The 27,059-nt window shown below is 41.1% G+C and overlaps 2 protein-coding genes across 2 annotated transcripts in view; both read left to right on the forward strand.

Annotated features, from left to right (window-relative positions):
* Nucleotides 1-27,059, forward strand: part of DHDDS (dehydrodolichyl diphosphate synthase subunit) — a 71,258-nt gene that overhangs the window by 5,963 nt on the left and 38,236 nt on the right. The window lies entirely within an intron of this gene.
* LIN28A (lin-28 homolog A) lies at nucleotides 142-16,816 on the forward strand. The gene is made up of 4 exons (XM_069972986.1): nucleotides 142-172; nucleotides 7,701-7,879; nucleotides 12,055-12,239; nucleotides 16,630-16,816. The coding sequence occupies exons 1-4, from the start codon at nucleotides 142-144 to the stop codon at nucleotides 16,814-16,816; spliced, it is 582 nt and encodes a 193-aa protein (XP_069829087.1).

The raw sequence follows: 27,059 nt of genomic DNA on the forward strand, positions 1-27,059 counted from the left end.
GCAAACCTTATTTCCCCCTTCCATGCGTTTAATCTCCTTCTTTCTACTTTTGGGGGAGGGTGGTGGGTAGTCTGAGATCCTGAGGGCAAAACTCAAGAAGGTCTTCAAGGATCTTATAGAGCTTCACGAAGGTCCGAGAACATGGGATCTGTCGCCAACCAGGAGCTCACAGGTGATGAATCCCTCTTAATTTTAGGGTTAGGATACGGTTCAGTTGGGACTTGCATAGGACTGTGTACAGTCGGGTTCTAGGATTTGCGGATCCGTGTTGAGGAGCCCAATGGTGGAGCAAAGTCTCAGAAGATGCGGCAGAAACCAGGACCTGAAACTCCAGGACAAAAATAGTCCCGCTTTATAAATCGGCTCATGTAGTGTTCATTACTGAAGGGCTGCTGCTATATTCCATGACCAGTCGTCTTTCTTACTATGTATTATAGATACCTCCCGTATTTGCAGCAGATACCTCCCGTATTTGTGTTAATTGATACAAAAATCTAAATCTTTGCAATAAGTGACTGTATATCCTCCTTCCTGAATGATACACATACAAGGCAGGACCTATGTACAGAGGAGGATACACAGGGATGGGCAGAATGACATCAGATGGTGGAAATTCTCTTGGGTCATGATGACATCATCAGGATAAGTTTTGTCTAGAAAGTGAAGACGTCATAGGTCCTAATTGTTCAGTGGGTGTAAGTGACTATAGGTTCATGGATTCTTCAGGACATGCTACTATATGCAACTGGCAAGTTATAAAATAAGAAATGTGGATGAAAGTGATATTTAATCTGAATATTCTTTACATTTCTCTTGAATTGAATTGATTTTAATAGAAATATAATAGGACATAGCTATTTGTGTTTCACTGTGATGCATAAGATGGACCCTTGTTGGAAGTATAGTTCAATTCTATTGTATATTTTATTTCTTTTTTACTGTTGGAATTTTAACCAGCAGAGTGGCATACATAGATATTTCCTACAATATTAGTATTTTTTCCTCAGATTGTAATAAACAATGGCTTGGTTCACACTGTTTTCTGATGATCCTGAATACAATAATATTGGTAAAAATGGATGCTGCTGTATGCTTTTCACCCAAAACCAGAAGTGGATTGAAAACACAAACTGTTCAAATCTTTCCATTATAATTTTGCCCTATTAGTTCCACTACTGATTTTGGTTGAAAAAATACTATGTGTGAACATAGCCATAGGCTGGATTCACATTACATTTTTCTGCCCATTTCATTGTTCCCATTTTTATATGTTAAATTCTGAGGTACAGAAAAACATGGTCAATCACAATTCTGATGTAAAAAAAAAAAAATCAAAATATTCTGCATTCCAAATTTTTTTTATTTATTTTTTTAAATAATGTAAGTCATTGAGCAACAGATTCAGCTGTATGGCACATGACTGCATCTGTTTTAACATTCATTAATGTATATTTTCAGATTTAATGCATACGTTAAACGGAAACAAACGCAGTGTGAACATGGCTTAAGGCTTTGCTCGTGCTGTGTTTTTTTTTTATACTATATTTTTTAAAAAATTTTTTACATACACACAGTCATTCACTCTTGTGTCCATGTAAATAGACTTATACATCACATTCATATTTTTAATTTATTTAATAAAGGTCAATGGGCTTCTGTAGAAACAAAAACACAGTGCGGCCCTAGCCTAACAGGTGGGAGAATTTTTGAAGAATCGATCATTTTTAACACCTTACATGCAACAATTATCTTTAAGAATGGGAACATTGTTCTGACTCCTAACAATAATCATTACCTCTATTATTAGGTTTGGTTTTGTTAGAAAATTTTCAATATATAATTACCATAAATCCTCAGACTAATGGTCCTTTTACATGGAGCGATTATCGCTCAAAAATTTGCAATAGCGATCGAAATCTAGCCATTACTTGCTGATGCAAACCATCAAACGATAAGCGATAAATCGATAATCGTGGTCTTTCAACTTGTCATAAAAAAAAAGGCCCTGGTTGTTTGATATTTCGCAGATCGGTTCCTCTAAACAGTTGTTCACAGATTCACCCTGGTGTTTGGGTTGGCCTTAAAGGCATGAAGGATCTATTGAATGATATCAAAATAACGAACTGTGATTTATCTCACTGTGTAAACCTTCTGAGACAGAGGGGGTGGGGTCAGGACCATTGCATGCGAGCGAGACCATGCCCATATGCAATGTTTAATAGCTGCCCAATGTTAGCATACTCCTGATATGCACCTTTCTTGGGGGAGGAAGTGAAGCACTAAGGAGTGGAAAAGGTAGGACCTTTTCTGCTCCTCGGATAACCCTGTAGCATTTTGCAATACCAGTGTTATGAATGAAATTTTAGGAAATTTATTGTGGTGGAAAATAAACAGCATGGAAACTGAGCTGCAGTTTTAATTTCAAATGCACTGCATGTCAATTTATGTTGCAGATCCCCTTGCAGATTTAGGCTATGTTCACACGTAGGATTTCCATCAGACTTTTGATCAGTATTTTTTATTTTTTTTCAACTAAAACCAGGAGTGGAGCTGACAACGCAAAATTAGGCTATGTTCACACTACGTAAAAAACACGGCTGTATTTCATAACACCGCCCGTAAGTGCACAAACAATGGCCGTAGTTTGCACACTTCCAGACGGCAATGTTTTTTACCTAGTGTGAACCCGGTCTTATAATGGAAAAATGTGCACAGCTTCTGTTTTCTCAACCCACTCCTGAACTTGGTTGAAAAAAGGCTAAGGCTGGGTTCACACTGCATTTTTAGCATACATTTAACGGATGCGGACAAAAAAAAATAGTGTCAGCAATGTTTTTTTTTTTTTTTTTTTTGTCCGTCAAAAAAAACGGATCCGTTTTGATCCATTTTTTTTATATATAATGGAAGTCAATGGAAAAACGGATCAAAACAGATGCACACAAATGCATCCGTTTTTTCAATCCGTTTTTTTTTTTCTTTCAAAAAACAGATGAAAAAATACTGTGTGATAGGGTACAAACACACGCAGCAAATACGTAGCAGATATTTAGATCTAATCTGCTGCGTATCGCAGCAGTAAATACGCAGCGTATAAGCCATGTGTGTTTGTACACTGAACATTAGAATGGTTTTAGAGTATGTGCACACTACGGATTCTGCCGTGTGCTGCTGTGCGCCCCCCGCTTGAAGTCCTGTAGGCTCCATTCTATGTTCAGGCAGATTTTGCCATCCAGAATCTGCCTGAGCATAAAATGGAGCCTGTGGGATGGGCGGAACTTCAAGCAGGGGGCGCGCAGTGGAATCCGCTTGACATTCTCCACTCGGAATCCGTAGTGTACACATACCCTTTCATTTCAGTACTTGGCTTAATATTTTGCATCCATGTTTGTGAGCCAAAACCAGGAGTGCAACCCACAGAGGAAAACATAATGGAAATATTTGTACCGTTTCCATGTGTTGGACCCTTTCCTGGTTTTGGCTTGCAAACACTAATGCAAAATACCGTCATTCAAATACTTGAAGTCCATTTACACATACAGGATTTTATGCTACAGATATCAGTGTAACTAAATGACTGAACACAGCAACAAATCTGTAGCTTCAAATCTGCTGCAGGTGATATACATGTGATTGGACCCTAATTGTGTATCCCCATTGAAGTAAAAAAAAAAAAAAAACTAATCCACAGGGTTAGGGATTTTGCTGCAGGTCAGCAGGAAAATCCACAACTTCAAATATACAACAAAAAGGTTGCCACCAAGAATTTACCTGCAGAAAAGCAGACATACTGTGATATGTGAATGCTGCAGCCATACTACTGGAATCACCTAGCTGTGGCAGCAGCAATTTATCTGAGGTATAAGGATTTGTACATGTAGTGATGTGAATTCTGGTAAAGATTAGCGCTAAGTAGTTATTGGCTATGTTCACATGACTTTTTCCCTATTCGTTTATTATTTTTTAAAATGACTGCCGTTGTTTTGATTTCAAATGATGTCAGTAATTTCACGTTTTGGACACCTGTCATTACGAATTTACGATGACTGCTGTTGGAACATTATCCTAGTTCAGGTGAACTGATTGCCATTTGGGTGTGCCTTTAATTGAAAAGACCATTGAATTTAACAGTGTTATCCAATGTAATGCTACGTTTACACGGAACGATAATTCGCCTGATCGTACGATTAACTATGTTGGAGTAACGATTTTTTTTTTTTTTTAATAACGATCAGCGTTTAGACGGTACGATATATCGTACGGAGTTTCGTTTTGCGATCGCTTAAGCCTATCTCACACATTGGTTAAATCGGCAAACGACTGTTCACACGGAATGATCTGCGATTTATTTGCAAACGATTGACGATTTGAGAACTTGTTGAAAGATCAAAATGAACGATTTCTCACTCGTCGTTTAATCGTTCGCTGCGTTTACACGCACGATTATCGTTTGAATTTGATCGTTATCGTGCGAATTCGCACAATAATCGTTCTGTGTAAACGCAGCATAAGGCTATGTTCACACAATTTAAGTGAAATATTAATCACGGCCGTGATTAATACTTAACTGACATTGTGCTGCAGCTAGAGGGAATCCCAGCCGGAGCGTATATACTTCGGCCAGAATCTCTAGCACCAAATAGCGGCGGCAGAGGACGTTTCGGTGCACACAATGGAGCGCGTGGCGTCTGCATTCCAATCAGAAATAAAGATCATCCGTCCGGTGCTGCAGTACCAGCCATTCTGTGACCCGGCCGGTGTCTTACGCCATGTTACGGTGTTCAGTTATTTAGATCTAATCTGCTGCGTATTTGTTGCGTTTTTGTTCGCATATTTGCTGTGTATCGCAGCAGTAAATACGCTGCGTATACGGTGTGTGTGTTTATACCCTTAAGATGCGTTCACACTACGGAATCTGGATGGATTCCACCGCCCGTGCCATAGACTCCATTCTAAAGTTGGACGGATTCCACCATCCTCCCTAAGAAATGACATGTCAATTCTTTGGGTGGACGGCGGAATCCGCCCAACCATAGAATGGAGTCTATGGCATGGGCGGAGATGTGCGTGGTGGCGAGCAGCGGAATCCGTGGCGGTTTATACGAACGGATTCAGTAGTGTGAATGGAATTTATGTGCACACGGCGTAATTCAGGCAGATAACTTGCCATGGATTCCACCACTCATCCCTGCACGCTCCCGCTTCACTGTCCGTCCCACGGACGCCATTCTATGGTCAGGCGGATTTTAACTGCCTACAGAATGGGCAAGTCAAGGCAGAATCTGTCTGACCGAGCTTCGGAATTCGGGGAAAGTTATCTGCCAGAATTACTTAGTGTGCACATACCCTTAGAAAAACATGGCCACTTTCTTCTAGAGCTAGCACCACTCTTGTCACCAGTTTGGGTGTAGGTTTTACAACTTGGTTCCATTGAAGTGAATGGAGCTTAATTGCAAATAACAACTGAAGGCGAGTGGTGTTGTCTCAGAAAGTGGGCATGTTTTTCTAACACTGGATAACCCCTTTAATAGTAAAGACTGTGAAAGGACGATGAAAAAAGAACTGTGTGAGAACATCCAAAAAATAACATCCTTTGTTTGCAAATAATTGTCATGATCATAATTTTGCGCAAATTTGTCATTTAGTTCACTGTGTGCATTGGACGTCCATCAATCCATTGAGGTCAATTAAAATGTTGTAATAACAGATGCCTTTTTATCATTATTTTTACTTTTTTATCACTTGGTGTGAACATAGCCATACACAGAAATGGGGGGTTTTGACAAAAAATGGTAGCTTTTTTTCTTTTACACATACTCCAAACAAAGGACTCTGCAGTCTGAAAAGGGACCTTAAAGGGAACCAATCACTCAGTTGATGGCATCCTTTACACTAACCATAAAATCATTGGTGATTGTTCCCTAATCTTTCGGTGTATGTTTGCTAATCGTTAATTGTACATATTTTGCTGGGATCAGAATGTATAAATGATTGCAGTAACAATTGTAACTAAGGGTCCATTTACACAGAAAGATTATCTGCCAAAGCCCGGAATGGATTTGAAAAGAGGAGAAATCTCTGGCTTTCCTTTATGACCTGATCAGTTTATAGTTTGTTTATGGCTTTGGCTTCAAATCTTTGGTAGATAATCTGTCAGATAATCTTTCTGTGTAAATGGACCCTTACTACTATCGTTTTGTGTGTTATGGTGAACAATTTCAGGTTGTTCCTAAAAACGCTCGTTTGCGATTGTTAATCAGTAATTGTTATAAACTGTTTTGTCTAATAGGACCCTAATTGTGCCTTTACACAGACAGATTTATCTGACAGACTTTGGAAGACAAAATTAGGAATGGATTTGAAGAGGAGAAATCTCAGTCCTTCCTTCATGACCTACTCTCTGTTTATAGTCTGTTTCTGGCTTTGCCTTCAGAAATCTGTCAGATAAATCTGTGTAAAAGCACCATTAGAGATTTACAAAACGGAGTAAAATAGAAACTTGTGTAAACTGTCCACTACACGTCACAGCTCTGGTATAATTTCTGACGTGTTCTTTTTAACCTATTCTCCCGGGAGGGAGGACTTTTTTAAAGTTGTGGTCAGGGTGGGGTGGATGAAGGCAAAGACGTCCACTTACCTCCTCGATTTCAGTGCTGGATCCCACATCGTGCTGCTCTATGCTGTGATGCCCAGCAACTTCTTGGTCTTTGACGCGGCTTGAGAAGTGATGTGTCAAGCCTGATCAGCCGTTCAGCAGCAGAGGTGGGAGCTGAATGGCTGAGTGGGCAGGAAACGTCACGTCTCAAGCCACACCACAGACCGGAGCGACGCAATGTGGGAGCTGGAATTGGTAAGGTAAGTGGACATTGTTGCCTTCATCCACCCCCCACCCCCTCCCCAGCCATAGCGAAAAAGCCCTCCCGCCAAGAGTACCCCTTTTAACCTTTGTCTCTCTGCATAGTCCTAAATGTACAAAAAGTATTTGTTTATTACATAGTGTATATGTTGTTGTTTTTTTTCAGTCTTCTTTATTAAAAAAAATCCATAAATAATGAAAGCCAGTAATATTTAATTGCAATCTGTTATACATTAGTACCGTTCGGGGAACTATGTAAGGTTTATCTTGAAATCGGTCCTGTGTGAGGGTACGTACACACTATGAAATCCCAACTGAGCACCCGCGGTGGATTCCGCAGCCACACGCATCTCCACTGCTCCCATAGGCTCCGTTGTATGGTTTGCCAGATTCTGCCATCTGCCCGGCAGAATCTGGCAAACCATACAATGAAGGCTATGGGAGCAGCGGAGAAGTGCTCTGCTGCCAGCCTTCAAGCCGGTGTGATACACGGAATCTGCAGCAGGTGTTCCAGTGGGATTCCATAGTGTGCACATACCCTCACAGGAACAGCAATTGGCTGATGAATGAATCGGCGCTCAGCCACACATCTCCCTGTGCAAAGTGTTGCACAATTTATCTAGTAATCATTCATGCAGCCCTCCTCGCTCAGTGTTTGAGCTGTGTAAAGGCTCTGTAAACAAATGTCGATCTAAAAGATCAGTGCCCATATACGGTGTAATTGAGCGTTCACTTAATATTTAGAATCTGTCGGTAGCATTACCAATGGTCCAGGTGTACCCCTAGCCTGTTACTTATTAAAACCATTGGAGTTTATTTTTTACTAACTGCCTTTTTTACATTACAGGTGTGCTCTCCAAGCCTCTTAGTGATACTTCAGACCCTATCCAGACTGTGGAATCCAATGTCCTTCATGGATCTGGAGTATGCAAATGGTTCAATGTTAGAATGGGCTTTGGCTTCCTCACAATGACCAAGAAAGAAGGTGTTGATCTGGAAACTCCTGTAGATGTCTTTGTGCATCAGGTTAGAGGATCATTTTCCTATGAAGTATCACATGGGCACTCTGAATTATCTTTTCACATGGTATATATCAGCATTAGAGATGAGCGAATCTACAGTAGGAATTAAGTAAATCGCTTTGTTCCTATCGGGGTTCTGCTCATCAGGCTGCGGGCTTTAAAGTCTGCTATGCTCCTCCCTGGATACTGGATCCAGTCCTTGGAATCTTCTCCCAGTTTCCCAGGACCGGATCCATCTTTTTTCCAGCACCCGGGAAGAGCAACACGGAGCGGAGTAGACTTCAAATCCCGCAATCCTGATAGGATGGAAGTGCTTTGTTTCTTCTGAAGGTTCATTCATCTCTAATCAGCATGCTTCACATAGGTATATGTGAGTTTAAACTCTTCAAAGGATTCCAGTGATGATTTCAAGACTACAATTTAAATATCATATCTGGTGGGAAATACAGCTCATTTATTTGACAGGATCTTTCTTATTTTAGTTGGAAATATTTTTTTAAAATGTCATTGTCGTATTTTATTTTTCATTTTTTTGCAGAAATCAATAGTCCAGGCGGTTTTAAGAAACTTTTAAAATTGAGTTTATTAGGCAAATATGCCATTATCTGCATTCAAACAGACTTTCCCCAGGTCCCCCCCTCCCTCCTCTCTCATCCACAGCTGATTATCAGGAAATCTTGACTCTTTTACAACAGTCGAGCACTGTGTAACCTATGGAGGGAGGAGGAGGGAGATTAGTCGCCAGCAGATGGCAGAGAACAAAGGATTACACAGCGGGACCTGTATGAAAGCCAGTATTCAGAGGTCAGTGCCGACTTCAGAGGAGAGAGCCCCGTGATGTAGCTGTAAATTATCTTTGTTGTCCTGTTTTGGTGCCTCATCTCCCTCAACCCCTTCCCTCTCCATAAGAGAACCATGAAGACAGGGGGGAGAGCTTCAAACTGCTTTTTCATGATAAAAATGCATTTTTCGCTTAATAAAACCAATTACAAAGTTTCTTAAAATCGCCTGTACTATTGATTTCTACAAAAAAAAAATAATAATAATTAGATGACAGTGACACTTTAAATCTAACCTAATCGGGTAGATTAAATGACAAATATGAAAGGGAATGAAACACATGTATAGCGATATTACTTGAGATGTCTGTATAAAAGAAAATCAATCCATCTTCCTTATCTGCTGTTATCAATTCTGTCGATTTACACTTCTCTCTGGAGATGAGACCTCCAGCGGTGGCCACAATGAGTATTTTGAGCAATGGATTCTTTGTAACCTTTACTTGACCTATGCACTCTCAGGAGATTTTGGAAGTGTGTGGGTGGGTTAGTGGGCATATTTCTTTTTATTGTCCTGAATGTCCAATTTCCTTATTGCAGCCACTAACCATACCAACATCAAAGCTTCTCCTACCACAGAGCACCATACTTCCTATCCCAGTATCTCCTGTGTAAGCAGGACATGGGTTCAGATAAGACCCCCAGAAACCGGAATTGCATTGTATTCACCAGATCCTCAGATAGGATTCAGTGGGTACATTGCTTAAATATAAGCATGTCTCCAGAGTAGTAACAATGTGTGTGATTAGCTTGTGTAAAGGGTGATATTCATATTAATACATTGTTATGGAAGCTATACGCCTAGATTTGTATAGAAGTGTTTTTAAATATGTGACCATTGCCCCAGTAATGAACCAAATAAATGTAATTTTACAGTGTCCTGCCGGTAAGGTGGTAATTAGCCAATATTTAACATGTATGTTAAGTAGCCAGTTCAAAGTTACTGATGTGTAAAGTTGTTTTATGAAGCAATGTCCTTTATTTTACTAGTGTTTAACTGAAAGCGAGAATGGAGCAGTCTGCCTGGACCAACCAGTAAACCTCCCAGTAATGACACTAAAACAGAGGGGGAAATTGAAAAGGTTGATGAGTTACCTTGTAAACTAAACAGATACATTTATTGATCTTGTAGCATAGAACATTTTGTACAAGCTTTAATATAAAAGTTGATTACAGCCCCCCCCCCCCCCCCCCCATTAGAGAATTTATCGGGGCCACTGTGTGATACTAAGTGGCAAATGCTAATATTTACAAAAGCTATTCCACTATAGGAAATATCGTAATTTCTGCACATCTCTAAATATAAGGCTATGTTCACACAACATCGAAAATAGAGAAAAGGCGGTCGCTTTTGCTATTTAAAAAGTCTGTTATTGCTGCAATTTATATGAATGCAATGCATTAAAGTCAATGGAAAGACTGACATCCAATGCACACAATGTATTGAATAACGGACGTTTTCAAAGTCAACGTCAAAATTATGATCACAATAATTTTTGGATGTCTTTTGCAAACAGCGGACGTTTTTTATTAGTTGTTCCCACGGTTTTTCTTTTGACACCATCCTTTCTCAGTTTTACTATTTACTATTCAATGGACTTTTCAATTAAGACACACCCAAAGGCCAATTAGTAATCCCAAACTAGAGTAATGTACTAACAGAGGGGAGGCCAGACAGCTAAATGACGTCCGTTATTCTAGACTCTAGACGGACGTCATTTTATAGTGAGCTGAAAAAAATGGTGTGTGAACATAGCCTAAGGATGTGTTCATACCGTGTGTGTGTGTGTTTGTTTGTTTGGGTTTTTTTTTTGTGGTTTTGTCACATTTTTTCAGTACTATTCTAAAATAATGTTTAAAACTGTCATAAAACACCCCTCCTTAACCATGATTTCGGTCATTTGTACAAGTTCAGTACCACAAAAAAAACAACAAAGTGTAAACCCACATTGCCGATCTACTAATGACTTAAAGGGATTGTTAGACCGGCACAAACCTTTCCTTCCTGAGTCCCACAAATACATGATGAACTGCTGGAGAAATGAAGTGTCCATGTTGTCCTGCTGATTGCAGAGAACCCCCAAGCACCTAAGAATGCCCTAATAATGCTTATGTAAAAAATACATCCAATGATCCCAGTCTAAACGTTGGTTCACTGGTGATGGACACATTTAAATGGAGTAACTTTGCTAATATGTTTTACTAAAATTTCCCTTTTTATCAAAATCCTAGGTTAGATTTGCGAAGACTATCCTAGAGATAGCCGAAACCTCTGCAAACCCAAGTTTAAAAGATAATATTTCCTAGTGAATTTTGTCAGAGCTTTAAAAGGGCAAAAAAAGGAAATTCTAAGTACAAACGTGTTTATCAATAAAATATATTTACTAACTATTGTATAATAGTATTCCATCCCGTCCCATTTATCACAGCATCTAAAGCTACTAAATGGGCACATGGCTACCTACATATTGGAACAAGTCCCCTCCTCCCCCATATCACTTCCCTTCCCCCTATTAGGAATGCAAGGAATTTATAGCATGTCTGAGATACCTTTTGTTCCTTTACATGGATAGTTAGTGGAATATCCTCTCCGTCATAAGCAGGGAAACCCTCTACCCCCACCTGGAGAGGAGATGGACTTTAAACATTAGCAGAAATAGACTACAAGGGAATCCCTATGCTTATAGATTCAAGCAACGGTGGCAAAGTAATACACTGTGTATAGGCCACACAAACCACTTTATTACATGGTGCCAGTATATAGGGTATAAATGATTAGTTGTAGGACCCTTACTTTTTTTGTTTTAATTGTTTCACAACTAATTCTTTGTCAGAATTGCAACACACAAATGGGTCCATTCTCAATTATTTTTACATTCTAGTTGGAATGTCGCAGAGATGGGTCCTGTATAGAAGAATATACAGTACACATGACTGTGAGGAGGGAAGGAAATGGACCCTGTTCTGTATAGCGATGTGCGAAAGTGCTTAGGGGATCAGGAACGGCAAAGCTTAGGGGTGTACTACCTGGCAAGTTTGCTATGTAAGGGAGTGCCGATCTGCTAAGTGCTTGCTTACTGAGCCTATTACACGACTGTATATATCTAGTTAGTGATGTCCGTGCAGCCCTTGCTGATATTCCGGCATATATACAAAATGGCTCCCCCGGTGTTCTCCTGCCTGTTTCTTGCTCAAGATGGGGAAAGAAGGATTTTTTTTCTAATAAGATACATTTTAAAGTATTTGCTTTTATTTGCTTTCCACCCCCCCCCCCCATTCTCTCTCACTCTGTAGTAAGTACTTCTATAAACAAATAAGTTTTGTTTCTTCCCACCCACAGAGTAAACTGCACATGGAAGGTTTCCGCAGCCTAAAGGAGGGGGAATGTGTGGAATTTACTTTTAAGAAATCTTCAAAGGGCCTGGAGTCTACACGAGTGACAGGACCAGGGGGTGCTCCTTGCATAGGAAGTGATAGAAGACCTAAAGTAAAGGGGCAGCAGAAAAGAAAGCCAAGAGGGGACAGGTAATGAAAAGAACATTTTGCTAATAAAAATATAGGTGTATTTGACCTAAATCAGTAGGACAAAACAATGTACCTTAGTTTAAGAGTAACTTGGATTAGGGGCGTTTTGCAAGAAGAGCTCAGTTTTTCAAAATTGTGACTTGGTTTAAGAGCATTGCTTTGGTATAAGAGCTCTCTGTACACTGGATGTGAGAGGGGGAGGGGCATGGTCTGTATAGCATGGTCTACAGCACTGTACCCTGACCCAGGAAGTCTCCCTCACCTTCCAAATCATAGCAGCTCCACTTCAGCTCGGGGCTTGCATCAGGGGACAGGACTGTGGAGGCAATTCTAGCCTGTTGTACTACGCTACTGCATTATAGGGATCTACAGCTCTATTCTGTATCTACAAACTGCTGCTGTTTCTTCAGATTTATGCACTTACAATACATTATACTCCACATTCTCATTGCTATACTGTATAGTAACTTATAGTATCACATATTCAGCTGTTTCTAAATATTTGTTTCATTAGTTTTACATGTTCGGAATAAAAAATAATTATTTTTGGGGTGTGGAACCAATTGTCTGCATTTACATGATTTCTTATGGGAGAATTTGCTTTGGTTAAAGAGTGGATTTGGATTACAAGCACGGTCCCGGATCGAATTATGCTCGTAATCCAAGGCACCACTGTGTGTGTGTGTGTGTGTGTGTGTGTATATATATAATATGTATATGTACACATAACTGGCAAATGGCTTTCATATTTTAACTTACCCATCAACTGAATCTAAACAGTACCTGAAATCATGACTAAAGGGCATTTACAGATTCTGTGCACAGTCCAGAAATACGGACAATGTGCTACAGTACGGAGTTTGGAGTTCCTGGCATCCTCATTCGTAATGTTTCTGGGAGCTCCAAAACTGTTAGACTTTGCGTTACTGTACTGACATACAGTACATCAGTATAGAAGCATAAAGATTTAAACTGTTTGAGATCCCCTGGCATGATAATGACTCGTAATGCTGGGAGCTCTGAACTCTGTTATGTAGCACATTGGGGAAGATTTATCAAACTGGTGTAAAAGTAGAATTGCCTTAGTTGCCCCTAGCAACCAATCAGATTCCACCTTCCATTTTCCAAAGGACCTGTGATAAATGAAAAGTGGAATCTGGTTGCTAAGGGCAACTAAGACAATACTATTTTACACCAGTTTGATAAATCTCCCCCACTGTCTTAATTTATGGACCGTGCACAGAATGTGTGAAGGGGTCATTCACACATTCCATGCACTGTCCATATATAGGGACTATATACTGCAGAGCAGAATGCGGAGCTCCCAGCATCATTTATACTGGGTAGCTTCACATGTACCTGATCCGCAGCAGATTTCACACTGCGATTTGCAGCAAAATCCGCTGCTGATCTGGGTATAGTGAAGTTCTATGGGGTCCCATACCCAACCCCTTTAACCCCCGGCAGCCTGCAGCCCCGCCCCAAAGCATACATTACCTGCTCCGCCCCACGGCTGTGTGAAGCTCCCGGCTCCCCTCTCTCCTCATCTGCCAATCAGTGCACGGCAGCACTGATTGGCTGATGGGGAGCCGGCAGCGTCACACAGCCGCGGGGCAGAGCAGGTAATGTATGCTTCAGGACGGAGCTGTGGGGGTTAAGGGGAGCGGGTCCCATATCTGCTGCAAAATTTAAGGTATGGGACCCCAAAGAATTTTACCATACCCGGATCCACAGTGGATTTCGCTGCAATTCACTGCGTGGATCCGGTACGTGTGAAGCTACCCTTAAAATGATTGAGCTCCTGGCATCATGATGTCAGGAGTTCAGTGATTCCAGTCCAAAGCACAGACATGATAGTTGTAATATAGGGCTCACAAGTGTCTGGATAAGGAAACTAATCATGCCTGTTTATAGGTTGGATGATCCTCTCTACTAGTGGACTGTCTGGGCCATCTGAAGCCTGTATGCCATTACATAACCACTGCCAACATCTATCTCCTAACAGCTTAATCTGAATGATTTTTTTTCTTTAAATAGAATTTGTATTTAGATTTAAACAGGGCTAGGTCTGCAAAGTTCCTGCTATTTCACACCTTGGTTGGGTTAATGATAGGTAAAGTCCTAGTGGTATCATTTGGCTAGATATTAAACGTTAACATAAAAGCCTAAGGCCGGGTTTACATATGTGCGGCGGCGTTTCCCTCCGGCGCAGGAGAAAAGCGCCGGAGGGAAACGCATCTTTGAACTGATCCCATTGTTTTCAATGGGATCGTTCAAAATGTGCGGCGTGAACTAGTGGCCGCCGCATCGCCGGACCGTCGGTGCGTTAGGACGAATCTTGCAGCGTCCTGGCGGACCGCCGCTCCGGTGATGCGGCGCCGCACCAATTCAATCGAATAGAGCGCCGGATGCCTCGCCGGGCAGGACGCATCCCGTTCGGCTCTGGCATCCGGCGTTCAGGCAAATAGTACACAAAATAAACATATATCTCCCCCTGTGTGCTCTCCCCCTCCCCTATAGTCCCCCCTTGGTCCCCCAGTAGTATATCACCCCCCCTGTTTCTCCTCCAGTAGTATATAGCCCCCCTGTTGCCCCCCCAGTAATATTTAGCTTCCCTGTGTGCTCTCCCCCAATTAGTATACAGCATTGCTGTGCGCTCTCCCCCAATAGTATATAGCCCCCCATGTGCGCTCTCCCCCTCCCATATAGCCCCCCTGTGCGCTCTCCCCCTCCCATATAGCCCCCCTGTGCGCTCTCCCCCTCCCATATAGCCCCCCTGTGTGCTCTCCCCTTGTAGTATATAGCCCCCCTGTGAGCTCCCCCAATTTAGTATATAGCCCCCGTGCGCTCCCCCGCAAATCCCATTGAAAATGACAGGAAAACATAGTGGGGAAAAAAATGTCAACTGATGAGCGCAACTTGTGACAACTGATGACAACTGATGGAAACTGATGGCAACTGATGGTTTTTAATGAAAAGACGGATAGAAAAACTGATCACAACTGATGCATTTTTGGCATCAGTTGTAACATCAGTTGTGGTCAGTTTTTAGGCAAAAAACGCAACTGATGCCAACTTATATATGTAAACCCAGCCTAAAAGCACCAAAGTCACTGATGAAGATCTGAAATCCATGGGTAGCCTAAGGCTGGGTTCACACTATGTTTTTGCAATCTGCTTTTTCTTCATCAGTTTTTTTTTTTTTTGCAAAAACTGATGCATTTGTGTGCATCCATTTTGATCCGTTTTTTTCTATTGACTTCCATTACAAAAAAAGGATCAAAACGCATCCTTTTTAACGTACACAAAAGTAAGGTAACGGCTACGTTTTTGTGTACGTTAAAAAATAAAAAAAAGACTGATTTGTTTGGATTTTTTTATTTATTTTTTAAATAATGGAAGTCAATGGAAAAACGGATCAAAACTGATGCACACAAATGCATCCGTTTTTTCCATCAGTTTTTCATCCTCCCTTTTTTTTGGGGGGGGGGGTGGCAAAAACGGATAAAAAAAACTGATTGCAAAAACTTAGTGCGGACCCAGCCTAAAGGCTATAGATTTTAGGTAGCAAACTGCAGAACCCTCTACCAGCTGAGGGTAACCAGACCAGCGCTTTCTTTCCCTAATTTGCTGTCAGGGGAGAATTGGAAGAGAACCGTACGCATTAGGTAGCTGACTGGTTCTGCAGAAACTGTATGACTTCCTGTACACACAGGACAGCCTTGCCTCTCTGTTACATATAGCAGGCTAAATAGAAAAGACTGGACACTAAGATGACTGTAGATGGATACTGGTCATTTATAGAGATCCATCTGATGGCGGGGATCTGCGGGAGAGGCTGCCCCAGATTAGAATAAAATAAAGTAAAAGTTATCTAAAGAAGTTTCACTATCAGTATCTAAGTCATAGCTAAAGCAGCTTCACCTTGACATGATGAAATCCGCTGCAGATCCTGTAGTGTGAAGCTGAATAGGTCCCATACACGCAGTGGATCCGCTGCCTGTATGAGACCCGTCCCCGAGCATACATTACCTGCTTAGGGATGCGGCTGTGTGTGACGCTCCCCATCAGTCAATCAGTGCTACCATGCTTCACACGCGGCGCCGAGCAGGTAATGTATGCTCGGGGCTGCGGACAGCCAACGGCAATGGGGTTAAAGGGGCCGGGTCCCATACAGGCAGCTGCGTGTATGGGACCCATTCAGCTTCACACTACAGGATCCGCAGCGGATTTCGCTTCAAACTCGCAGAGTGAAATCTGTTGCTGATCCGGTACATGTGAAGCTACCATTAAAACACATTTGGGGTGTTGTTGTTTTGTTTTTTTTGTCAATTTAAACAATGGTTTCAATGGTATAGTAATTTTTATATTTATTACTTTTCCCATACAGGTGCTATAACTGTGGAGGGCTGGATCATCATGCCAAAGAATGCAATTTGCCTCCTCAACCCAAGAAATGCCACTTCTGCCAGAGTACAAGCCATATGGTGGCTCAGTGCCCAGTGAAGGCTGCACAGCCTGCCAGTTTACAAGAGAAATCTGCCATTTATGAGTCAAGCCCAGGAACAACAGAGTAGCTGGAAAGCCTTAAGCTAAGTTCACACTATTTGCTTTGTCTGCCTGTAGAACTAACATATTCCATATAAGATGGACGTGTAACGTCAGTGAATTTGATATTTCTATTTTGTAATGGTGTTCAATCTACAACACAAAGCACAAAAATAGTGTGAACTGGGGCTGAGCAATGTTAGGATGGGGCAGAAGACTGAGAATTCTTGTAAAAATTAAAAACTTGTGCTCATACAATGTAGTGATGTCTCCCTGACCCCAGTTTACAGAGACCCCACTATTTTTGTGGTGCTGCTAAAATCCAATTCCTGCCTATACTTATGGTCAGAAGAAAGTTTTCAAAGTTGTAGTCAGCACTCCAGTACCTTCAGCTTTCAGTGTTAAGGGTGCGTTCACACGTACAGGATTCGCAGATTTGATGGTGCAGAATTGAATCTGCAGCAGATCTGATGGCCCAGATTTGATTTGCTTTGAAACTGCAACTTCAAATCTGCGCCATCAAATCTGCTGTGGATCCTGTACGTGTGAACGCACCCTTAAATATAATTGTATTTCAGTGCCTTTAAAATGATGTGTTTTGGACTCAGTCCTTGATCATGTAATCTATGATCCTGTAATTCTATGAAGTATGTTAGAAAAAGATAGTCCATCATGTTAAACTAAATTAGACCAGTGTGCCCGGGTACACCGGCCAAACTTAGTCTGGCATGTTCCATCATGTTAAATTTTGGCCGGTGTGATTTTGTGGTTAGATTTTGGCCGGTGTGATTTTGTGGTTAGATTTTGGCCGGTGTGCCCGACATGGTGCGGGACGCTAAAACCAGCACTGTGTACTATACACCCCATGTCGGGCACACCGGCCAAATTTAATTTAACATCATGGAACATGCCGGACTATCTTTTTGTGACGTACTTCATAGAATTACAGGATTATAAAGTCATGATTAAGGACTTTTGAGTCTGAAATGCGTCAGCATTTTACAGGCATTGAAATAAAATTTATATTTTTATACTGAAAGCTGAAGAGATCTTTGGTTTTCATTCCTATATACTTATGGTTACCTGGTAAAGTCCAAATACATGTCTTGAAACAAACTACTAAAGTGTAGGTTTTCTAGTGTTTATTTTTAGACAACTGGAAGTTTAAATTCTATTGAGTGAAATGACATGGGCTTTGTTTTCTTACACAGTATATGAATGAAGTCTCTACCCTGTCAGCTCCGGTTCAGTTTTTTCTCAAGATTCCTGTCTTCTGCCCCCAAATTTTCATACCTCTATATATTGAAATGTGTAGTGTGCTCCTTGTGTTTTCATGTACTCCAGATTTTTTTTATATTTTTTTATTATAATGCTTTTTTTTTTTTTTTTAATACCTCAATGTTTTATAAGGCTGCATTTGAACATTGTCGGCTTATTGATGAGAAATAATTTGTAAATTGCGTGCAAAACTGAGAAAGCGTGACTCGTAAACCTTACAATCAAAATTACTTGAAATTATACGCTAATGGAGTTGGAAAGTCAATGAATTTGGGTATGATCTTTTTTTTATCTAATCACGGTATTTCTGATCTAGAAATTTCCCATTTGTAGCAATCAGTAAAAACTCAGCTTACCTTTAATAAAACAGGTGACCTCTAAAAGGTTGTCAGGTATGCAACCAAAAACACAGCCCCAGATGTGTAGCTATTAGTCAACGCTTGGGGGTCGTTCCAGCCGCATGTGTTTAGTATCCTAAACAGGATACTTTGGATGGAGATCTGTGAACATGCGTTATGATGTGCCCATAGATTTTAATAGCCAAACATATGCAAACAAGGGTGTCATTTTGCCAAACATTTGGCTGGTAAACAAACAATGCAATAAAATAAACATATATATCGTAGCGTGCAGAATTGTCTGAACTATTAAAATATAATATTGCAGATTTTTTTTATTTTAATTATATATAAAAAAAATGTACAAAAAGCAATAAAAAAAATTATTTTACACCGATATGATACAAATGAAAACTAGAGATTATGGAGCAAAAAAAATTAAAACCCATCCAGCCCTGTAGGTGGAAAAATAAAAGCATTATGGCTTTTAGAAGGCGAGGTGGAACATTAATTTGACCCGGACATCCAGGCATCAATTACCTTGGTCATAAAGGGGTTAAGAGTTGTCCAGTGCTACAAAAACATGGCCACTTTCTTCCAGAGACAGCACCACTCTTGTCTCCAGTTTGGGTTTGGGTTTTGTAAGGGTTCATTTACACAGAAAGATTATCTGACAGATTATCTGCCAAAGATCTGAAGCCAAAGCCAGGAACAGACTATAAAAAGAGATCAGGTCATAAAGGAAAGCCTGAGATTTCTCTTTTCAAATCCATTCCTGGTTTTGGCTTCAAATCTTTGGCAGATAATGTCAGATAATCTTTCTGTGTAAATGGGCCCTTACGCTAAGTTTACACTAGGCTATTATTGGCCCGATCGTACGATTAACGATTTTGAAGTAAAGTAACGATTATTTTTTTTATAACGATCAGCGTTTAGACGGTACGATATATCGTACGGAAAAAGTTTTGCGATCGCGATCGTACACCTGCAGCCCCCTGCGTCGCCCTGATCGCCACCCCCGCCTCTCCGATCGCCCCCCCCCCTCCCCGCCGCCGCTCCGATCGCCGCCGCTCCGATTGCCACCCCCGCCGCGGCCAAGAACATACGTTACCTGCTCCGCGCAGCAGGTCTTCCGACATCCCCGGCTCCCCTCTTCAGCGCACTGATTGGCGGCGGGTGGGGGTGCCGATCGTAGGGGCGGCGGGGGTGTCGATCGAGCCGGCGCAGGGGGCTGCGGATAAGCCGGGGGCCGGGCTGCGAGCGGGGGGCCAGACTATCGCGCGACGACTGTTTACGCGGAACGATCGACGAATTTTTTTGCGAACGACTATTTCTGAACATGTTAAAAGACCAAAATGAACGATTTTTCGATCGTTCGCCGCGTTTACGTGTACGATTATCGTTCGAATTCGATCGTTATCGCAAAAATTCGCCCAATAATTGTTTCGTGTAAACATAGCATTACTCTTTTCCATTTGAAGTGAATGGAGCTTAATTGCAAACCCCACCTGGAGACAAGAGCGGTGCTGTCTAAGAGAGAAGGTTTTTGTAGCGCTGGATAACCCCTTTAAGAAACATATACTGCATTATTCATGATTTAGTAACGCAAGTCAGAGGGAAGTGTATGCAAGTTTATGCCATACATAGGTATTTGTCAGTGTTCTGCTGTACACTACTGATGTCCTGTGAAAATTCAAAAAAATTAAAAAAAAAAATACAATCTTATTAAAAAAAAATTGTCAACCAAGTTTTTGCATATATTTGGCTAATACTCCCTGAGCACATTAGGCATTGAATGGTACACCGAAGCGCAGTCAAAGCTTGGCTTGTGACAAGCATTTGGTCACACTGGTGTAGGAAGTTAGACTCATTGTAGGGGAGAGATTATCAACTACCACATTTTTGGTTCATGAGTTATGCTGGGTTCACACTGCATTTTGGCTGTCCGTTTAAAATATCCTTTTTATGGAAGAAAATGGATGCAGTTGCATGCCAGCCATTAGGATATGTTTTACTATAGACTTACATTATCAACAAAAAAGGTTCGAAATGGATTTTTTTTGTGTCTGTGTACATAAAAATATGGTTGACAATGTTTTCTGATTAAAACTTAACATTTAAAAACAGATCAGTTAAATGGAAAGCAAAATGCAGTGTGAACCCAGCCTTACTAGGAATGCATGAAACCCAATAAATTCTATAGAGATGAGTGAATTTACAGAAGAAATGAAGTGAATTACTTTGTTCCTATCTGCATTCTGCAAAATATTCGCTCATCTATATTTTTACCTGGGTGCTGTTTACAGTATTACACTCTCCACTAAAGGCACTGAAACTGTGCTTTAAAAAGGGAATAAGGTCCAAATGTATGGAGGGGAGAAAGAAGAATTTCTCAAATAAAAAGAAAAAGTACCACAGCATAAAAATATCAGTATGCAATGCAGTCACTGAAATACGCTGCTTATATATTTGGGATCTGTGTGATTAGGTTCCTGAATACAGGATCCTGCAACATAAACCTGCTAGACTCTTGTTTGCACGTTATTGACTGCTTATTAAAGATGAGCACGACTTGAGCATGTTCAAGATGGATCCCTCTGCATTGAAGTACTGGTGGCTGAAGAAGTTTGATGCAGCCATAGGAAGTTCTCGAAAACATGGATAGACCATAGGCTGTATATCCATCTTTTCCAGGAGTCCTTAGGGCTGCATCTAACTTCCTCAGCCACTGGTATTTAAAGCGATACTGTATCCACCAACCCACCTGCCCAAACCGCTGGCACCGTCTATTTAAGTGTAAGTTCTTCCCAGTCGTGTCTTTTAAAATGCTCCTGATGCCATGGTTAGGGTAAAAATTGAACTTTCAAAGGGGTTATCCAGAGCTACAAAAACATGGTCACTTTCTTCCAGAGATGGCCCCATTCTGGTCTTAGGTGAGGTTTGCAATTAAACTCCATTCCATTCACTTTAATAGAACGGAGTTATGCTGCATTTACACGGAACGATTATCGTTCAAATTTTCGGAATAACGATCGCATTTGAGCTATAATCGTTCTGTGTAAACACAGCAAACTATCAAGCGACGAGTGAAAAATCGTTCATTTTGATCTTTCAGCATGTTCTCAAATTGTTGTTCGCTAAAAATTCGCAGATCGCTTTGTGTGAACAGTCTTTCAAAGATTCACCCTATGTAAAAGATGGCCTTAAACAATCGCAATAACGATTTATTCGTCTAAACGCTGATCGTTATAAAAACCAAATCGTTGCTTCAAAATCGTTAATCGATTGGGCGAATTATCGCTTTGTGTAAATGCAGCATAACAAAATCTACTCCCAAACTGGACACAAAAGTGGTGCTGTCTCTAGAAGAAAGTGGCCACAAGTCAATGAGGCATGGCCTAGAGCGCCTGTGACTCCTCTCCTTTCTTCCTCCCCCTCATCTTTGGGAACGCCCTATGGCAGGATTTTTTCAACTCATAGCTTGTCTAAACCGTGCACATGCCATGTCTCATTGACTTGGCTGTTGCAGATAAAAAAAAATTTTGTACCCTAACCAAGGCACTGGGCACATTTTATAAGACACTACTGGAAAGGACTTAGGACTTACTGTCATCAAACGGATGGTACCAGTAGTTTATGGGGGTGAGTTGGTGGATACAGTATCGCTTTAAGCACAGAGAAATTAACGTCTAGCATGCTCATCTATTCTGCTTTATCATTTATTAGTGCATACTGTAAGACTATGGCCCGGATATTTCAAAGTGTGTAAAAAGGAACTAGTGTAAGCTGCCCATACAACCAACAACAGCTCCTCTTTCAGCTCTGGTAAAGTGAAAGCTGAGCTGTTGGTTGCGGTGGGCAGTTTCTACCTGTTTCTAGTTCAGTTTGATAACATTGGGCCATTATGTGTAGAAATTTCAGATGCAACACCTTATTACTGTTTGGATTGAAGATCCAGAATAACCCTAATCAGATATACTAGAGAGGAGGGAAGGATCTTTACAGTTCATTGCTAAGCTTTGCATCCTGAGTCTCCAACCCTTTGACAAAAAGACCTATATATTTATATAGTGTGGGTACGGAGAGGCATAGAGCACTGTATAAATATATGTACATAATCAGTGTATTATATACACGTGCTGTAACTATATATAAATGTGATCTTTTATATTTATCAGTATACTTTGCCCTCCACATCTGGTACTCACTAACTAGTGCAACATAGTGGAAAGTTAGAAGATAATGTCACTGTATCAGGATTCCTATTTATTTGTTTTATATATGTATATTTCGTTGTACATATATATAGTTTTATATAAAACTATATATGTATATGCTAAGAACATAGAACTATATATTGTTAATATTAACAGTAAAGGAGGGCACTGATATTAGGATGAAGATACAGGAGTAAATCTTTAATTATCCTGTTCCATCATGGAATAATATATCCAAGGATATATTGTTTTCATGGTGTCTGTGCTGCTGATAATGTTAAAAAGAAGCTCCAACTTTATATGAAGGAGCAATATAAGGCTGTTCTCATGCTGTACAAACAACGGCCATTTCGCTGTGAACGGCCGCTGTTTACGGCCACCTACGGTTGGAATTAATGATCGTTGTTTAAAGTGACTCTGTACCCACAATCTGCCCCCCACCCCAAACCACTTGTACCTTCGGATAGCTGCTTTTAATCCAAGATCTGTCCTCAGGTCCGTTCGGCAGGTGATGCAGTTATTGTCCTAAAAAACAACTTTTAAACTTGCAGCCCTGTGCCCAACAGCCGGGGCTTAGATTGTGTATGCATTAGGTTGGCACAACGTCTCTGTCTCTCCTCCCCACCCTCTTCATCATTAGGAATGCTTCAGGCAGATTTCCTCCTATTCCATACCTGTGTCAGCATGGCACATGGGCTGGATCGTTAAGGCACCTGTGCAATGTTCAGACAGGAGAAAATGTTCCAGCGGCATTCCTAATGATGAAGAGGGTGAGGAGGAGGGACGGTGCAAGCCTAATACACAATCTAAGTCCTGGCCTTTGGGCACGGGGCTGCAAATTTTAAAAGTTGTTTTTTAGGACACTAACTGCATCATCTGCTGAACGGACCCCAGGACAGATCTTGGATTAAAAGCAGCTATCTGAAGGTACAAGCAGTTTTGGGGGGGGGGGGGGCAGATTGTGGGTACAGAGTCACTTTAACGGTACCTACAGCCGGAGTTATAAATCATGATCATTCGCATGCAACTGACATTGTTTGTACCGCATGTGACTATAGACGAACAGTCCTTTTAATATATATCTATTAAGCTTCAAAAGGAGGAGTCGTTTAGATAATAATGGAGGGGAAAAAAACGGTTAATAGGTAGTTGTGTTAAATTTACCATAGCAACCGTCCTGACAATGTCAGCTGTATACACATGCAGGTTATAATATGCTTCCTTAAATAAAAAAAAAAGCATATTCTTTTAATGGAAAAGGGGCTATAAATGGGCAGTTGATGTCACCACTTTATAAGCCCCTATTTCTGCCCTTTACGTGCACAGATTCCAATGGACAATACGTTCTAGCGGTAAAGGAAATCTGACAGCTGCAATTCACATTCAAAACTTCTGATGTGGTTCGGGTTAGGAGATACAGTACCTTCATATATCCGTCTGTGTTCTCATATTCTCTGGTGCAGAGTCAAAGAGACAATCCCAAGCCCCAGAGGTGCTGCAAATATTCATCCTTGCTGTCGCTACCATTTCTTTCATTGCTTGGGACTCTGCAGTCTGGAATGTAAATTGCAGCTGAAAAATTCCCTTTTAATAATTCTATTTTTATAACAACCCCTTTTAGGGTGATTATCAAATAAGTATTATAGGGCAGACAATTGTTTTAAATGTACTCCATACAAATGTATTTATACAAATATATATATATATATACACTCTGTAATGTCTCAGGTCACAGTGTTAGTCCGGATTGGGTGGGCGGGGGATATTTTAATAACTATACACATGTTAAGAAATCTACCTCAGGGATGTAAGGCTGTGTATGTACCCAGATGTATGTACATCCGGCTGTGCACAAATATCCGGCTAATGCTGAGCTCAGGAAAGTATCTTCTCTGGATCTATGTTTGTTTGATTCCTTTTTTTTTTATTAGCTAGCTTTATTATTATCAATAAAAACTTTTAAAATTTTCCCCCAACAAATGTGTCTTTTTTTTCCATTAATCAATCCAAACACACACAGGTAAATTAAAAAAAAAAGTTGAAATTAACTAAAAACTATATACACATAACGGACTTTTGACAAAAATGTTTATGCCTTTATTTTGCACCTAGAAAGTTGAGAAAAGTGTCTCCTAAAAGACCTAAAGGGTTAGGTGGTTTATAAACAATGTGAATATTCATGAGCAAACTTACCGAACTTACAGGTTCATGCGAACTCCAACCCTCAGCATTTGACTCCTAGATGCATGATGGGAGTTGTAGTTTTGCAACAGCTAGAGAGCCACAAATTGGTAAACAGTGCTTAGAGGACAGTGGCACAGTTTATTTGGGCATGTTGGCACATCATTAGGGGATAATGGTATAGATTAGAAATGAGCGAGTAGGTATTCAATCGAATACTACGCTATTCGAAATAATCATTTTCAATCGAGCATCCGTCCAAATACTCAGTAACAATTTAATTCCCCTACCACCTCCCCTGGCACCTTTTTTGGAGCAATAACTATGCGGGGGGGATTAGAGGCCCTAGGAGCACGATGGCATTGCGAGAACAACGTCTACCTTCATTGGCTGGCTTACTCATGTGACCTCCAAAGTACAAAAACTTGGGACTTCCTGCTCGTGGTCAGATGCAATGTTGGACCTAGTCAGGGAGAGAGGCTGCTGCAGGGAAAGGTAGGTTTCAGTGGATTTTAGGCAGGAAAGACCACAAAAGCTCGTTAGGTTTAGTAGAAGACACAGCACAGTATATTCCATCCATATATAGAGAGAATCAGCCGGCTACCTGTACAGCAGCTTCTTTATTCACACAGACAGGCAGCTGGTGTGTATTCTGAATGAGCTGCACTGGGTTTAGTTGCTTCTACAGTGTAACTGTTGCAGAACAATCTAAGGGACCCCACAAGCCTTTTCCAAGGGTACTACAATACACAGCATAGCGTATACATCTGCATATACAGTGAATGGGCAGGCTACCTGTACAACATACTGTATATCTATATTCATAGCGCTCTGCGAGCAATAAAAAACATTGAAAAAAAAAAAATTTATCTGCCGGCATTGTACAGTGGTTTGCAATAAATTAGAATATCATCAAAAAGTTGTGGTTTTTTTCAGTAATTGAATTCAAAAAGTGACCTCATATATTCTATAGAGTCATTACATACAGAGTGAACTTTTTCAAGCATTTATTTCTGTTAAAGTTGATGATTATGGATTACAGCCAAGAAAAACCCAAAAGTCAGTACAGTATTTTATAAAATTTGAATAATTAACCCAAAACACCTGCAGTGGCTTAGGGCCCTATTCCACAGGACCGATTATCGGCCCGATTCGGCCGATTTTCGCTCAGTGGAATAGGGAGAACGATCAGCCGATGATCGCGTCATCGGCTGATCGTTCATTTAGGTTCAGACCTAAAATCGTCGTTCGCCACCAGCGCATCGCTATGGTTGAATAGCGGTGCATGGCGGCGACCGACGATTTCAGCAGAACCATACATTACCTGTCTGGGCGCTGGTCTTCTTCCTCCCAGTCCCACACCGCAGCATCCGCTTCGGAGCGAGGTTGTCTGAACTTACAAACGCCGCGGCCAGTGATTGGCTGAGCGGTCTGTCAGTTCAGACAGCCAAGCTCCGAAGCCGATGTAGCGGCGCGGGACCGGGAGGAAGAAGAAGACCTGCGCCCGGACAGGTAATGTATGAAACAAGGGCTGCAAGGACATCGATGTCCTTTCAGCCCTTGTTTCACGATCATCGGGGCCGTGGAATACGCCCAGTAAACGAGTGCCGATCTAGCAGATCGGCGCTCGTTTTCATTGTTGCTCGGCCCGGGAAAAGGGCCCTTAGTCTGGTTCAGTATGCAACACAATCATGAGGAAGACTGCTGACTTGACAGATGTCCAGAAGGCAGTCATTAACACATTCCACAAGGAGGGTAAGCCACAAAAGTTCATTGCTAAAGAAACTGGCTGTTCTCAGAGTGCTGTATCAAAGCATTCTGAAGGAAAGTTGAGTGGAAGGAAAAATTGTGGTAGAAAAAGGTGCACAAGCAACCGGGAGAACCGCAGTATTCACAGGATTGTAAAGAAAATGCTATTCAAAAATTTGGGAGAGACTCACAAAGAGTGGACATGGGCTACAAGAGTTGCATTCCATGTGTCAAGCCACTCCTGACCAATAAACACCGCCAAAAGAGTCTTATGTGGGCCAAGGAAAAGAAAACCTGGACTGTTGATCAGTGGTCCAAGGTGCTGATTTCAGATGAAAGTAAATTTTGCATTTCATTTGGAAATCAAGGCCCCAGAGTCTGGAGGAAGAGTGGGGAGGCACAATCCAAGCTGCTTGAGGTCTAGTGTGGAGTTTCTTCAATCTGCTGGTGTAGGTTCAATGTGTTTCATCAACACCAAAGTCAAGGCTGCCGTCTACCAGGAAATTTTA

The sequence above is a fragment of the Dendropsophus ebraccatus genome, chromosome 5, assembly GCF_027789765.1.
Source record: "Dendropsophus ebraccatus isolate aDenEbr1 chromosome 5, aDenEbr1.pat, whole genome shotgun sequence".
In the NCBI taxonomy this organism is placed as follows: domain Eukaryota; kingdom Metazoa; phylum Chordata; class Amphibia; order Anura; family Hylidae; genus Dendropsophus; species Dendropsophus ebraccatus.

What these genes read in the sequence shown, in the direction of transcription:
- LIN28A (XM_069972986.1), top strand. Translation starts at nt 142, where the DNA reads ATGGGATCTGTCGCCAACCAGGAGCTCACAG. An exon ending in CGCCAACCAGGAGCTCACAG is followed by an intron (nt 173 to 7,700) that starts GTGATGAATCCC and finishes TTTACATTACAG; the next exon opens with GTGTGCTCTCCAAGCCTCTT. An exon ending in AGAAAGCCAAGAGGGGACAG is followed by an intron (nt 12,240 to 16,629) that starts GTAATGAAAAGA and finishes TTTCCCATACAG; the next exon opens with GTGCTATAACTGTGGAGGGC.